General features: G+C 49.7%; 1 protein-coding gene across 25 annotated transcripts in view; it reads right to left on the reverse strand.

Moving 5' to 3' along the window:
- Nucleotides 1-14,326, reverse strand: part of LOC108040944 — a 131,206-nt gene that overhangs the window by 75,789 nt on the left and 41,091 nt on the right. For 22 of the 25 annotated variants that reach the window (XM_044459840.1, XM_044459849.1, XM_044459850.1 and 19 more), the window contains 3 exons: nt 8,946-9,455; nt 8,375-8,728; nt 217-7,494 (listed from right to left, as the gene is read on the reverse strand). In XM_044459840.1, the coding sequence (XP_044315775.1) occupies nt 217-7,494; nt 8,375-8,728; nt 8,946-9,455 (8,142 nt within the window). The remainder of the gene's footprint in view (nt 1-216; nt 7,495-8,374; nt 8,729-8,945; nt 9,456-14,326) is intronic. The other 3 variants (XM_044459854.1, XM_044459853.1, XM_044459847.1) reach the window with 2 other exon arrangements.

The following is a 14,326-nucleotide window of genomic DNA, read 5'->3' on the forward strand; positions in this document are numbered from 1 at the left end:
ATATAACTTTGAAAACTATGTATGTTTATCATTTATGTGGCTTCATACACATGATTATATTAAGTACTCTTGTGCCACAACATCTCCGGTAAGTGAATCAGTGCTAGTTTGTAAGTAAGTAAGTAGAACTAAGAAGGTGGTTATAAGGTAAATTAGCCAATTTACGTTGTCTGGTAGTCGGTTTAGGCCCGGTGCTGGGTGGCTGTTAGTACTTACGTTTGCAGACGCTATCCGAGCAGTAGGTGTTGGTCGGACAGTCGCCGGTAACCTGACAGGGAACGGGCAGCGGCTTACAGCCGGCCACCCGGTCGGCGGGTTGGCCATCGTAGCCGCTGCGGCATGCACACTGCGCTACATGGCCCTTCGGAACACATTCCGCATTGGGGCCACATTGCAGCTGGGCACAGACATCGCGGCACTTGGCCACCCCATTTGTTTTGGTGCATGCGGCATGCGGGGGACAGTCCTCGTTGGTCTCGCACTCGACGGAGCTGCGACAGCCCTCGTTGTACGGATCACCAACGAGTCCCGGAGGACAGGTGCACTTGTACGACCCCCTCGCGTTTCGGCAACGAGCTCCGGGTCCGCACGGAGCATCACGGCAAAAGTCTATAACATCGCAACGCACCCGCGGATCCCCACTGAATCCTGGTTGGCAGTGGCACACCTGCTGGTGATGCTCGGTGGTGCAGAGGGCATTCTCTCCGCACGGTTGTCCGATGAGGCAGGCAATCTTGCACATGTGGTTGTCGCAGCTCTTGTCATTCGAACAATCATCGTCGCTGCTGCACTCGATCTTACGGCATCCGGACTTGGCGTCCCCGAAGAATCCCTCCTTGCAGAGGCAATCGGGAGCATGGGAACGGGCCACACACTCGGCATTCCTGCCACAGGCAGCGCGACCCAGGCACACGGACTCACACTTTGCTCGTCCATAGGCATCACTTAGACAGGTTTCATCCTCGCCACACTCTGCATCAGCTCGGCACTCCAGCTCCTTGGTGCAAATGTTATTCAAGCAGAACTGGAACTGCGGACACGTGGAGTTTGATTTACACGTTCCCTGACATACGCCCTGCAAGCACAACTGTTCCGAGATGCAATCGCGATTGGTGCTGCACAGGGGACTGCAAATGCCATGGGAACATATGCTTCCCTGGGCACATTGTCCATCCTGCTGGCAGTATTGCAGCTGCACGCATCCCAACTTGGCATCTCCGGTGCTGCCCGCTTCACAGGAACACAATCCGATGTGGTTTTGCACCGAGCAACGAGCTTGGGCTCCACAGGCATTGGGCAGTGAGCAGGGATCGATGCACTTTGAGTCCAGGCAGGCCTTCTCCCCGGAGCAGTCATCATTGTCCGAGCACTCAATATGAACACATTCAATGGTCGGATCTCCGCGAGAATTCAGGGGACAAGTGCAAATAGCTTGGTGAGACTGAGCCTGGCAATCGGCATTCAATCCGCACGCATTCTGTCTTTCGCAGGGACTACGGCATCGGGAATTCTGGCAACTGGCTGAGAAAGGACAATCTGCATCACTCAGACACTCGTTGGGATCCCGACACCCAGCTTGCAAAGGATCTCCAATCAATCCTTCGGGGCACTGACAGTTGTAGCTTCCCGGCAAATTGTTGCAGAAGGCTGTGCTGTGGCATGGCTGCGATAGGCACTCGTTGATGTCCTCGCATATTCCGTTGACCAACTGATAGCCTTCGTAGCATGCACAAACTGCCTTGTGATCCTCAACCTGGCAATTACCCTTTCCGCAGCTGGTCAGGTCGCAGGGCTTGATGCAACGATTGGTTTCCGCATCGCAAGCACGATCTCCGGCACAGTCGACATGGTCGATGCACTCCACCTTGAAGCAACCAACTCCAGTGTCGTTGGGGTCGCCCAAAAATCCAGCCGGACAACTACATAGAGCCTCATGCCCCTCCGATTGACAATGGGCATTGGCCCCGCAAACAGTATTCAGGCAGGGATCCGAGCACTTCCCATGGATGCAGGCCAGATTATTGGCACAGTCGTCTGGTTTGTGGCATTGTCTGGGTTGCGCGCAACCCTGCTGGGAGTAGCCATCGCCGACAGTTCCTTCGGGGCATACGCATCGATATGATCCTGGAAGGTTCTCACAGCGGGCACTGCCATGGCACGGCTGTTCCGTGCACTCATCGATGTCAGAGCATCCGAATGGGGTGCCAATAAATCCAGTGGCACACTTGCACTTTCCGGTCAGACACAGCTCGGTGGGCGGGCAATCAGCATCGGAATCACATCCTGGTTGGCACGTCCTGTCCGTGTTGCAGATCTCTCCGGCCAAGCAGTTGTTGCTGGTGTAGCACACCTTGCGGCACACCTGTTGATAGCAACGTTCGCCTACCGCACAGGAAGAGGTCTTGGTGCAGGGCAGATTGCACTGGTTGCCAATGCACATGTGTCCATTGGGGCACTGGTTGGTGGCCAAGCAGGGAGCCGGTACTCGAACGCATCCCTGTTCCGGTGTGGGATTTCCCTCGAATCCTTCAGGACAGCTGCACTGGCTCCGGTGCTGGGCAATGCTGCACAGGGCATTCGGACCACAGCTGCTGGACGATTGGCAGGGGTTCAGGCACTTGTTTTCAATGCAGGATTGATCTTGCTTGCACTCCTTGTTGCTGCGACAGCCGATGGTGCAGTGTCCTTCGACACAGGCCAGACCATTGGCGCACTGGCTGTGATCCAGACAGGCCACCACGCAGACGTTCTTCAAGCAGCTCTCGCCATCGGAGCAATCCTGGGAGTCTCTGCAGGCAATGCGACATTGTCCGTTGTAACACAACGCTCCACCGCAGTCAACGTCAGTGAGGCAATTGGATATGGTACGAGCACATCCATCCTTGGCCGTATCCGAAACAGGCTGGAATCGCAGGGGACAGCTGCAGACGGGTTTTCTGTTGACCACCTTACAATCGGCATTCGATCCGCAGGCGTTGTCGCAAGGATTCTGGCACCTTCCTCCAGCGCAGATTGTGTTGGCAGGGCAATCAGCATCTCCATTAGGGCACTGACCATCTGGACGACAGCCGCCCGACTTGGGTTCGCCCACAAAGAGTGGCGGACACTTGCAGACAGGTCCCTCCGGGGTGACCTCACAAATTGCCGAGGGGTGGCAGGTTCCAGCAGCACAGCCGCCTTGCTTGCTGCAGGCCACTTCTGGTAACGGATCTCCCTTGAAACCAGGTGGACACTGGCAAACGGCCCGATGATCCTCAGCCAAGCAAATGGCATTTTCACCGCACGACTCCTCGTCGCACACATCGAAGCAGGTGTGTGTCATCCGGTTGCACATCTGGCTGGGTGGACAGTCATGGTTGTAAACACAAGGAACACTCTGGCAGCCATTAAATGGATCGTATGGATCCCCGGCAAACGGACCAGGTGGACATTGACACTGCGCCTGATGATTGTTGGTGACGCAAACGGCACGGGGTCCGCACTTGACGGTTTCGCAGGCTGGACGACAGCCAAGGGTTTGGGTAGCCTCATCCTTGATGCAAGCCTCCGACTCCTGGCACTCGGCGTGGTTTTTGCAGTGATGTTTCTGTGCCGGCTGGCAACCATTCCTATCGTTCGGGTTACCCACGAAGCCACTAAGACAATCACAGCGTCCCTGGTGCTGACGAGCCACGCAAACGGAATTGGCTGGGCAGGTGAAGGCATCGCAGATGGCGACGCACTTAAGCACACCCAAGACATCCGGACGACAGGCGGATGCATCAGGGCAATTAGCGTCACTGGTGCAGTCCGGTAGCGAAGGCTTTTCGCAGGAAGAGACCACTGGATTCCAAACATAGCTCTCGGCGCAATTGCAAATCGCATGGCCAGCTGGGTTAATCTTGCACAGCTCGTTGGGGCCGCACACGACATTGGAGCACAGGTTGATGCACTCCCGGGTGCCGTGAGGGCTGGCCTGACAACCGAAACCTCGTTCGCAGTCCCGATCCGATTTGCATTTATCCTGCTCCTCGGGCACTGTCCTCTCCGGCTGGCAGCCAACCTGCAGGTTGCTTGGGTTGCCAAAGTATCCATCGGAGCATATGCAAGAGGATCGATGATCCTCAGCCACGCAAAGTGCGTTTGGTCCGCACTGAATCTTGGAGCAAGCGTCCACGCACTTGCGAAGACCCTTGCCCAACTGGAAGCAGATCTCAGAGTGGCGGCAGTCCGCGTCGTTACCACACTGACCACGAATGCTGCATCCCTGGACTTGGTCGTGCGGATCTCCTATGTAACCCATGGGGCAGATGCATTTGCCAGCATCGCAGATGGCCCTTGGGCCACATGACGCCTCGGAGCAGAGGTTCTTGCACTGGCCCTTCTGGCAGCTGTAGCCATCTGGACACTCCACACGCTCGTTGCACTGGCACTTATTCGCATCCTGGCAGAACTTGCTCTCAATGGGTTGACAGCTACTATATGGATTTCCTGCATGTCCCGAGAGACACAGGCACTCGAATCCTCCGGCTCTATTTAGACAGGCGGCATTAAGACCACATGGTTTGTTGACACATTCATCCACATCCTGGCAGCCAATATAGGGATTACCACTGAAGCCTTGCGGGCAGAGGCAGATAATGTGATTGTCCACAGCTCGGCATTCGGCATTGGGTCCACAACTGTTTGGCTGGCACACGTTCTTGCTCTGTGCTCCACAGCCCTCGTAGGGATTTCCAAAGGTACCGGGGTTACAGGCGCACCGGCTTTGGCCCAAGCCATATTCGCAATGGGCGTTCTCTCCGCATCCTGGAGAGCACTTGGCTTGCTCAATGGGCGGCATACATATCAAATCGGGATTGCCCACAAAGTTCGGTTCGCAGATGCACTTTCCATTGTTTCTATCGCAGGTGGCTCCGATGCCACAGACCACGCCCTCACAGCGCTCCTTGCACCTTCCATTGATGCAGATCTGTCGCTCGCCACAAGGTCTGGCGGCCGAGCACTGATCCGTGGAGCAGCTGCCGCCGGGGAAGGGATTGCCCAGCTGTCCTTGCGGACACTTACAGGTCGGACCCTCGCTGGTGGGAATGCAAAGAGCTCCATCGCCGCAGATCACATTCTGGCACTGTGACACACAGTCTCCGTCTCCGTTCTTCACGAATCCCACCCGGCAGCGACACCAGCCGGCATGCTGTTCCGTCTCGCAGTAGGCATTGGATCCACAAAGGAGACTGCTGCATGGACTAACGCAAGTTCCCTCCAAGCAGGCCAGATTACTAGCGCAATCATCGTTGCTCAGGCACTTGCTCTTCGGTGTGCTGCTCTCAATGATGCAACCGCTCTTATACGGATCTCCTGTATAGTCCTTAGGGCAAACGCACTGATATCCACCCTTCTTGTTCACACAATGAGCTCGATAGGCGCACGGGAGATGGGAGCACTCGTCCTCATCCGTGCAGCCCTGCAGGGGATCTCCCTTGAATCCAGCCTCGCACATACATTGCGGTGGATCCGAGGGTGTACATTTGGCATTGATACCACAAGGGAAGCGTTCGCAGGGACTCTTGCATTTGTTGTTATCCTGCGGATCCAGGAAGTAGGGTGGTGGGCACACGCACTCTCCTGGCTGGATGCACTTCTCGTTGCTGGCACATTCCTTATCGGCAGCGCATTTCCTCTGAGCCGGGGCACACAGTCCATTGTAGGCATCTCCTTGGTAGCCTTCTGGGCAGTGGCAACTGTAGCTACCTGGTTTGTTAATGCACTGAGCTCCAAATGCGCACAGGTGAGATCCACGTTCCTCACACTCGTCAACGTCTGCGCAGCTTCCATCCGGTTGGGTTTGGTAGCCCTTGGGACAAGCACAGTAACTGACACCTCCAGCAATGGAGATGCACTCCGCTCCGCTGGGACAGGCCTGTCCACTGGAGCATCCTGAGAGGACGCAGCTGTTGCCGACAAGTTTATACGGTGACTGACATTGGCATTCCGGCGTATTACAGATCTCGCACATGAGGAATGGGTTTCCGGTATGACCCGGGGGACAGCGGCACTCGTAGCTACCGGGCAGGTTCTTACACAAAGCATTCAGTCCGCAAGCAGGCTTTCCTCTCTGCACAGAGCACTCATCGACATCCTGGCACTGGCCATTCCCCGGGTTACGTTCGTAGCCCTGTTGACAGATGCACACACTGTTGCCGGTGTAGGAATCTTGGACGCAGCTCTCGCCCGTCGCACAAGGACTGGCCTCCGAGCAACCCTCCATCTTAGAGGTAATGCATCCTTCGCGATACGGATCTCCACTTGATCCCCCTGGACATTGACACAGATAGCCTCCAGCTGTATTGGAACATATGGCCTTCTCCGCACAGGGATTAGCCCGGCACTCGTCGATATCATTGCAGCCTCCCGGCAGAGCTGAGTTTCCTGTATATCCTGGAGCACACAGACACTGGGCCTGTCCATTGGCCAACATGCACTGAGCATGTGCTCCACAATTTAGGGCTTCGCAAGGGTGTCGGCAGTCATTTCCAATATTAGGTTCCGGGCACAGGCAACGCTTGGTCGCATCACAGATGGAGTTACCGGGGCAGTCATTGTTGGAGGAGCAGCTCACAATGGGTACACATCTCACACTGGGATCCGGATCGGCAATGGTGTTCTCGGGACAGCGACAGGTGTATCCTCCACCTGCTACATTCACGCACTCAGCTCCAGCTCCACATTTGCTGGCACCCGTGCGGCACTCATCCACATCCGCGCACTTAGTATGAGGATCTCCAGAGAAACCGGGTGGACAGGCACACGTAAATCCTCCAGCGTTGTTTGTGCATGTGGCATTGTGACCACAACTTCCGAAAGGTCCATGCAGCAAATCGCACTCATCAATGTCCACACATCCGGCCGCAACATCGCTTGGGTTGTAGGTCCATCCATCTTCGCATACACAGTAGGCTTCGTTCTGATCCGGTTTGCAGTAGGCATGGGCTCCACACCGTACATCCTCGCACGGCTGCTTGCAGGCCATCCTTGGTGGACTGCCCACATATCCAGCCTCGCATTCGCAACCGTAAGATCCGGGAGTATTCAAGCACTGGGCATGGGGGCCACACACCTCCGTATGGGTGCGACACTCATCGATGTCCACACAACTTGATCCAATGGGTTCGAAGCCATCCAAGCAAAAGCACTGATTCTCGATACACTCCGCATTGTTGGTACAATCGAAGTTACTACTGCAAAGTATATTGACATCCACCTGTTCGCAGGCCACCTTGGGATCGGGTTTCCCGTCGTATCCCTGCGGGCACTTGCAATTGTAGCCAGGAACTGTATTTTCGCATACCGCATGTTGTCCACATGGTTTGTCCAAAGCGGCACACTCATCGATATCCACACATCCGCGGAACGGATCACCGGTATAGTCCGGTTTGCAGGTGCACACGAAGCTGCCAACGGTGTCCGTGCAGATCGCGTTTTCCCCACACGGATTATCCTGACACTCATTGATGTCTACGCGATTTCCAGTCGGTGCAGGGACAGGGGTGTTGGTTGATTGGAGAGGGGGCACGCGTGTTCAATTGCGGGTTTGGGGGTGAGTTAAATATATTATAATTAATTAAATTAGTATTCAAAACAATACGGAATCGGATGAAAGGCGAGGGAGCATAGCGTGAAGTGGGGGAGCGGGATCGGGTGGGCGATAAAGATATAGAGAACAGTTTAGGAAGGTGGGACTACAGAGGTACAAAGGAAGCTGTCTGAAAAGCATGCATCTGCTAGGGAAGCAAATAAGCCAAGCTTGAAGCTTGCAAAACAGCTTGAGGGGATCATAGCAGGTGTTGGGAAGCAGGGAAAGAGGCAAACACAAAGTTGGCAAACTCCAAAAGGAAATCGGGATTATGCCAACCTTGTGAGCTACTAAAATGCCTGGGCTCTATAAAGTTGGATTTATTTCAACATCAGTGTCAATTTTAAAGACCTTTTTAAATATTGAAAGTTAAGATCTCATTTTAAAGACCTTTTTAAATATTGAAAGTTAAGATCTCATAAAAACATGAATAATTATTTCAAATGTGAGATTGAGAATAATAAGGCTAAAATTATAGATCTTTAGATAAATTTAACTAGTAAAAATATTATTGTTTTACATTTTTTAAAAATTTATAAAAACAAATTATTTGTATATTAAAAGTTGTGCATATACCTTTTACTGTTTTTGCAGTATTTTTCTATTGTTTGAATTCAGAAAGTGATGTGATATATTTTCGGTAATATAAAGTTTGATAGCAAATTTCTAATTCTTGAATTGCATTGCCTTATATTTTAATTCCCTTCTAAAGACACTGTTAATAGAGCCCAAGCAAAGGCAAAAAGCAGGCAGGATACTAACTCTCGCAGTGCAAATAGCCCTGTCCTTGGAATCCGCTCGGACACAGGCAGCGGTACGAGCCGGGAAAGTTAATGCACTTGGCGTTGGTGCCGCACTTGGCCACGCCATCCGGCTGGTTGCACTCGTCGATATCCAGGCACGCCAGACCGGCGCCCGAGGTCCGCTGATAGGACGCCACGTCCGTCGCCCCCGGCCCGTAGCCCAATTGTTGGGGATTCGGCTGGGGCAACTGATCCGCGTGCGGATCGTGCTCCAACACAAAGCCGAGGGGACAGCGGCACTGGAAGCTACCGCCCAAGTTCACGCATTCAGCACCCAAACCGCATGGATTGTTAGTGGCGCATTCATCGACATCTGCCGGCGTTAGGCATTAATTTTTGTATTAATGTTGCATGTTGCGGTGCATTAATGTACGAGTTTAATAATAATGTGTGTGTAGGTGGTGTTTGTTCGTTTGTTGAGGGTGCCGCCAATTCAAATTCAAAAGAACGAGTGCAAAAAATAACCAAAATGGAATAATGTCAAACGATGAGGTAATCTAATTAGTCTAGTTTCTAGGCCCTGTACTCACCCTCGCAGCCGTGCATAGGATCACCGCTGTATCCGTCCGGACACAGGCAGCGGAAGCTGCCGTCCGTGTTCAAACAGTCCGCGTTCCGGCCGCAGGGCGTCCGGGCGCACTCATCCTGATCCACGCAGCCGGACTCCGAGCGTCCATCGCCGTCGTATCCCGGCGGGCAGTCGCAGCGATAACTACCCTCGAGATTCGTACATATGGCACCGGGTCCGCAGACATTCGGGTACGAGCACTGGTCCACATCCTGGCAACCCTCCCGGAACGGATTGTTGCCCACATATCCCTCCGGACAGGAGCATGTGTAGTTTCCCGGCGTATTGATGCACAGGGCGTTGGGGCCGCAGTTCTCCGGATTGCGGCATTCGTCCACATCCGTGCAGAGAACCTCGCCGTCGCCCTCGTAGCCGTCCTTGCACTTGCAGAGGAAGTGCGCCGGGAGGTTACAGCACTCGGCGTTCTCCACGCATCGCGCTGCTATCGCGGGATCTTGGCATTCGTCAATGTCTGCAAGGAAAAAAGAGAGCGGAGGTTTGATTAATCGAATGTGCCACGCAACAAATGACAAGTAATTAAAATCCGAACGCAGTGCATTTATCTCCACCTCCGGGCATACACTGAGTGAAATTTGTAAACCAAATCCAAATGGTTTTATAATATATAGAACAACAAGAAAGAATTTTCTTGGTCTTGAAGGTTAATATATAAATACATTTCAAACCATTTATATAACTCTATAGTTCTTAATTCTGCTGAATTTTTAAAGAAAAAATAAATTTTAGAATTCACATCTCCAGTGTATTTACCCCCCCACAGAAAGTCGAACAGAGTCCGATCTCAGCCTCATTCTACAGCTCTACGCATTTTGCCGCTTGAATGCGCTTTGCTCGCTTTGCAGTTGCACTCGGAGTCGGAGTCGCTGCTGGAGTTGGAACTTCAGTGGATGCATCCGAGATTTGCATGTTACGCATGACATTTCAGTGTCATTTCAGCGGCGTGGCAGTCACTGGCTGCAATGTCACAGCACAGGATGCACCAGTTGCATACGCTTTGCATACCAATTGGCTGTGTGGTCAATGTTAATAGGGCGGGCCATTTCCATTCGGAATTCCCAAACGGAATTCATATCTAGTTTGGAGATATTGTAAAAAATACATTTCTTTTCTCAGGAATTTGTATACTCTCTAGAAGCCAATTCATAGTGCTGACCATTAACAGATCTTTCACTTTCAAAGCTTATTCCATCCAATTAGAGTATATATATTTGCTTGACGGCAATTTTTTTGTTTACAATAGCATCCAATAATACAATAACTTTCCTAAAATTACAATTAATAGCCCGAAAACAAGTAGCAATCATGTACTTACAAAAAAAAGAAGAGCATAGCCCCATGACATTCATACTATGAACAAAATTATAATCAAGCAGCAAGACATTTTTGAATAAGTAGCCATCCAGCATTAATTTTAATATATTCTTGAATTGCATAATCCCTTCTAACCTTTCAGCTAAGCCCAGCTAAGCCACAATCTCTGGGTCTGAATCCAAATCTAAAGCTTAACTCAGGCGGAAGACTGGCTTAGGATGAGCTGATGATCAGGGCTTTATGCTCCAATAGCGCGCAGCGCATTGAGAATTCAATATCGCAGACGGTCGGAGCCAATGGAGCGGCAATTCGGCTGGGATGGGATGGAATGGAAGCGGGGAGCAGGCGGGCATCATGGGCATGGGCAGCCGCTCCATCGCAATCTGGGCCCATTAATCATTGGGCCGGCGACCAGGCAAAAGTTGTACATTTATAGCTAATATGACATAAGTACAAAAGTTGGCAAAAGCCAAAGACAAGGACCCTAGAATGGGCAATGGGAAAAAGGGACAGCGGCGGGCGAGTGAGTGCCTTATAATTACAAGCAGAACGAGTCGGCCGTTCAGTTATAATTACAAGTTTTTAGCTTATAAATTAAGAGGATCATCACTCGGCAGCGGCGGTGCCGAAACTGGTATTTGCTCTTAACAACCGACTGATATGACAGCATTCCATGTTTGGCCGGCATCGCCACGTTGGTTGTTGCAATTGCAAACTCTGATTACTCAATGTCATCATCCTCATCCTAGTCGACTCTCATGCCAGTCTTGGTCTTGGCCAAATGGCAGTGGCAGCCCAGCAGAGTTGTTCTTCCAGAAGCAGGAAGCATTCTGTGTTCTTCTAAGTTTCAATGTCAGTTTAATTACTTTATGCAATCCGACTGCAAGTCGACGGATCGGGCCATTGACCAAAGTCTGTCTAATGAACTTAGCACGCCCGATGCATCTCCTGCCAGGAATGTTATTCTCACAGCCCGTTAAACAGCAACTCTCCGCTACGAAGTGTAAATTACATTTTTGCCTCCACTGAGATTAAGTTTTTCCAGCTTTCGCAAATCGTATTTCTATTTTGGCAAAGCTCTTTTTTTTAGTAGGCGTTCTTTTTACCCCTAGCTATCGGATTTGACCGCTTTAAAAGCAATCAAATATGCGTGACTTGATGTGATTAAGCCGAATGATTGCCTGAAATGATGCTGACATAATTCTCGTTGGCTGCCTTAATCAGGGTCTTCTTCTTGGGTTTCCTGTTCGTCTCTAAATGCTAACCATAATCGTCAGAACGAGACTTGTTCCAAGTGGCATTTTAAAAGACGGTGATCTGATCATTAAAACCACACACTCGCACGAATTCAGAAAAAGGAAAATGATTAGAACATTGTTATATATATATATATATATATATTTCTAAGCTTCTTATGTCAAAGAAACTTTTGTTTTGGAGGGTATGGATGGATTTCATATTTCCTGTCTGCAAGAAAATTATATCTAATTAAGTGGTGATTTAAATAACAATCAACTTTTCGTTTGCCAATCAAACCTTTGCACTCTTGTGCAGCTCTGCTCCAATTAAAACTAATTATCAATCAGACTATTGCAAAAATCAACAAAAAGGCAAAAGCTAATCTATACATGAGCAGTCTGGTCTGGTTGGCGTCTATCTAATATATTGTGTAATTGTTGGACTAATTAGGATTGGCTGCATTTGTTGCATTTGTTGTTTTCCGAGCTGCCAGAGTGAGCTAAACAATTTGAATTATGACATTCGTGTCATATAGAAGAGATAAAATTTACGAGCGGACATGACTTTCATGCTCCACTGCCGGCCAATGATTAGCAGCTCGAATAAATAACAATAAACCAACTCATAGCCCAAAAACGTCTAACAGTTGAACTTGAACTCGAGCAAAAAATATACATAACTAGGTAGTAATAAAGAAAACCAAAATTAGTTAACAATTTGTTACGCAATTATGCGTCAAGTTTTGCCATGCGACTAAGTATGCTCTAAGATCAAGGTCGGCGCGCAAGTGATGTCAGCCGGATCCGGGGCACTGGTAAAACCAAAGCCATGGGTGGCTTTTCTTGGCGAAGCCGCCCCTCATTTGTGCGTAAATGTGGCAACACACGCGCGTATAATTAGGCGTGTCAATGCCGACGCTTAAAGCCTTTTTCATGCCTTATCAGCGCCGGCTTCGACATGAGAATTAATTGCTGCCATTTTGATATGCAAAAAGTGCAAAGTACCTGGCAAAAAAAAATTGCTCTACAAAGAGGCCTAAAATAAGAAGCCACAACACCGGATCGAGGTGTATATGTTCTGACCAAAAATAAAAACAAGCTGGCTTTGAAGACCGAAGTTGGGGTTATCCTTCAGGTTTCTAAAGTAATATATTAATAAAAAAAAGGAAGGATTTATGTATGTCTTAATAACTATAGTGCCCTAAACTAATTAAAAGTCTAGAATAAGTAATTGTTATACAAGGCTATTTTCATTTGTATTAATTATTATTCACACGACTTTACATGGCTTATAATAAAATGAGAGATGATTATGGTCATAAAGCCCCATTTTATAATTTCTGACGGAAAGGTATTAATTGTCATGGTCGATAGATCATTCTTGCTAAAATCTTAATACCCTCCTGGAAGGGTATTAAACAAAAACGGAACGAAAAACTGGCAACGCTTATCAACTGACGTTGATCTCCAACTGGTGCGTTGCCCGGCACAAGTCGGCGGATTGAAGTTGGTGTCGGTTTTGGCTTTGCTTTCGGCTTGGGAGCGGGACAAGGAGATGGAGCTGTAGTTGGAGCTGCAGCTGGAGATGGAGGCAGTGCCGTTTGGGGCTTTTGAGGACAGGCGGCATTAAGCGCCGACAACGCTACCGCCTCGAATCTCGATCCTCAAAACCGAAGAACTGTGGAGTGGGGAGTGGGGGACCGGAGCCGAGACTGTGACGGCGTTGCTACGTGGGCACAATCTATTTTATCCGTTTTAATGATCTGCCCCAGTTAGCGAAACGAAAGGGAGCAGCCGCCGTTGGTGAACGTGCCTGGCCAAGAGCTGGAGCTTGGAGCTGGAGCGGACCAGCAAACACTAGTCGATCCAACTTATTGCTGTATTTGCGCCTTGTTGTCTTTTGGCGCTGGCCAAGTGGAAATAAATTTTAGCACTCAGCCAGAGAGGCTCACTCCATTTATTGCAAGACAAATGCATTAGAAGGATCGATAACTGCAGGCCCACTCTCTCCCTGCGTGTGTATATTTCATTTTTCAATAGTCATTGCATAACTGGACTTTTGCGATGCGTTAACGAAGCCATCGCCATCGAACGCGTTTGAGTTATGAACATGAAATAATGCGCCACAGAGTCTGAAACAGGTGTTGCCACAAACCACCGTTAGATGCATAAAAAGGAAAAAAAAAATGGCGAAATGCGAAACAGGAAAACAGGTACATCTACCTGTAGTCAAACACTCGCACACACAGCAGCACGCAAAAAATGTGTCTCTAAGCCGGCGAAGAGTGGGTTTGTCAGGCCAAGAGCAGTGTGATTTGTGGCTAAGTTTATTGGGTGAACTTGATGCAGAAACTGGATTTACATAACGCCTGGGGACACCTCAAATCACATGAATAACCTGGGCGTTGCAGGATGGGTGCAAGTCCTCCCTGCTCATGGCGGATTTTTTTTTAACTGATGTTTGAACTTATCAGATTATAACTTTGATGATCTACACATGGCACACATTCACAGTAAATTCATTCTTTCATAGGAAGAAGGGTACAATAAGCTGAGTAAAATATTCCAGGCTATTACAATAACACATGCTAATGCAATCTGATACTCTATCTATATCATAGAATTATGCAATCAGCTACTGGTACTGCCTACATTTAATTGTGTATTTAAGAGCATTCGCTATGGGAAACGAAGTGCGTGCCCCTGATGAAGATTCAACTATTCCACGCACATGTGCAGATGGCGAGTAAAACTTTCTCAGCGCATTTAAAAC

This window comes from Drosophila rhopaloa, unplaced genomic scaffold (assembly GCF_018152115.1).
Source record: "Drosophila rhopaloa isolate 14029-0021.01 unplaced genomic scaffold, ASM1815211v1 contig_2, whole genome shotgun sequence".
NCBI lineage: Eukaryota > Metazoa > Arthropoda > Insecta > Diptera > Drosophilidae > Drosophila > Drosophila rhopaloa.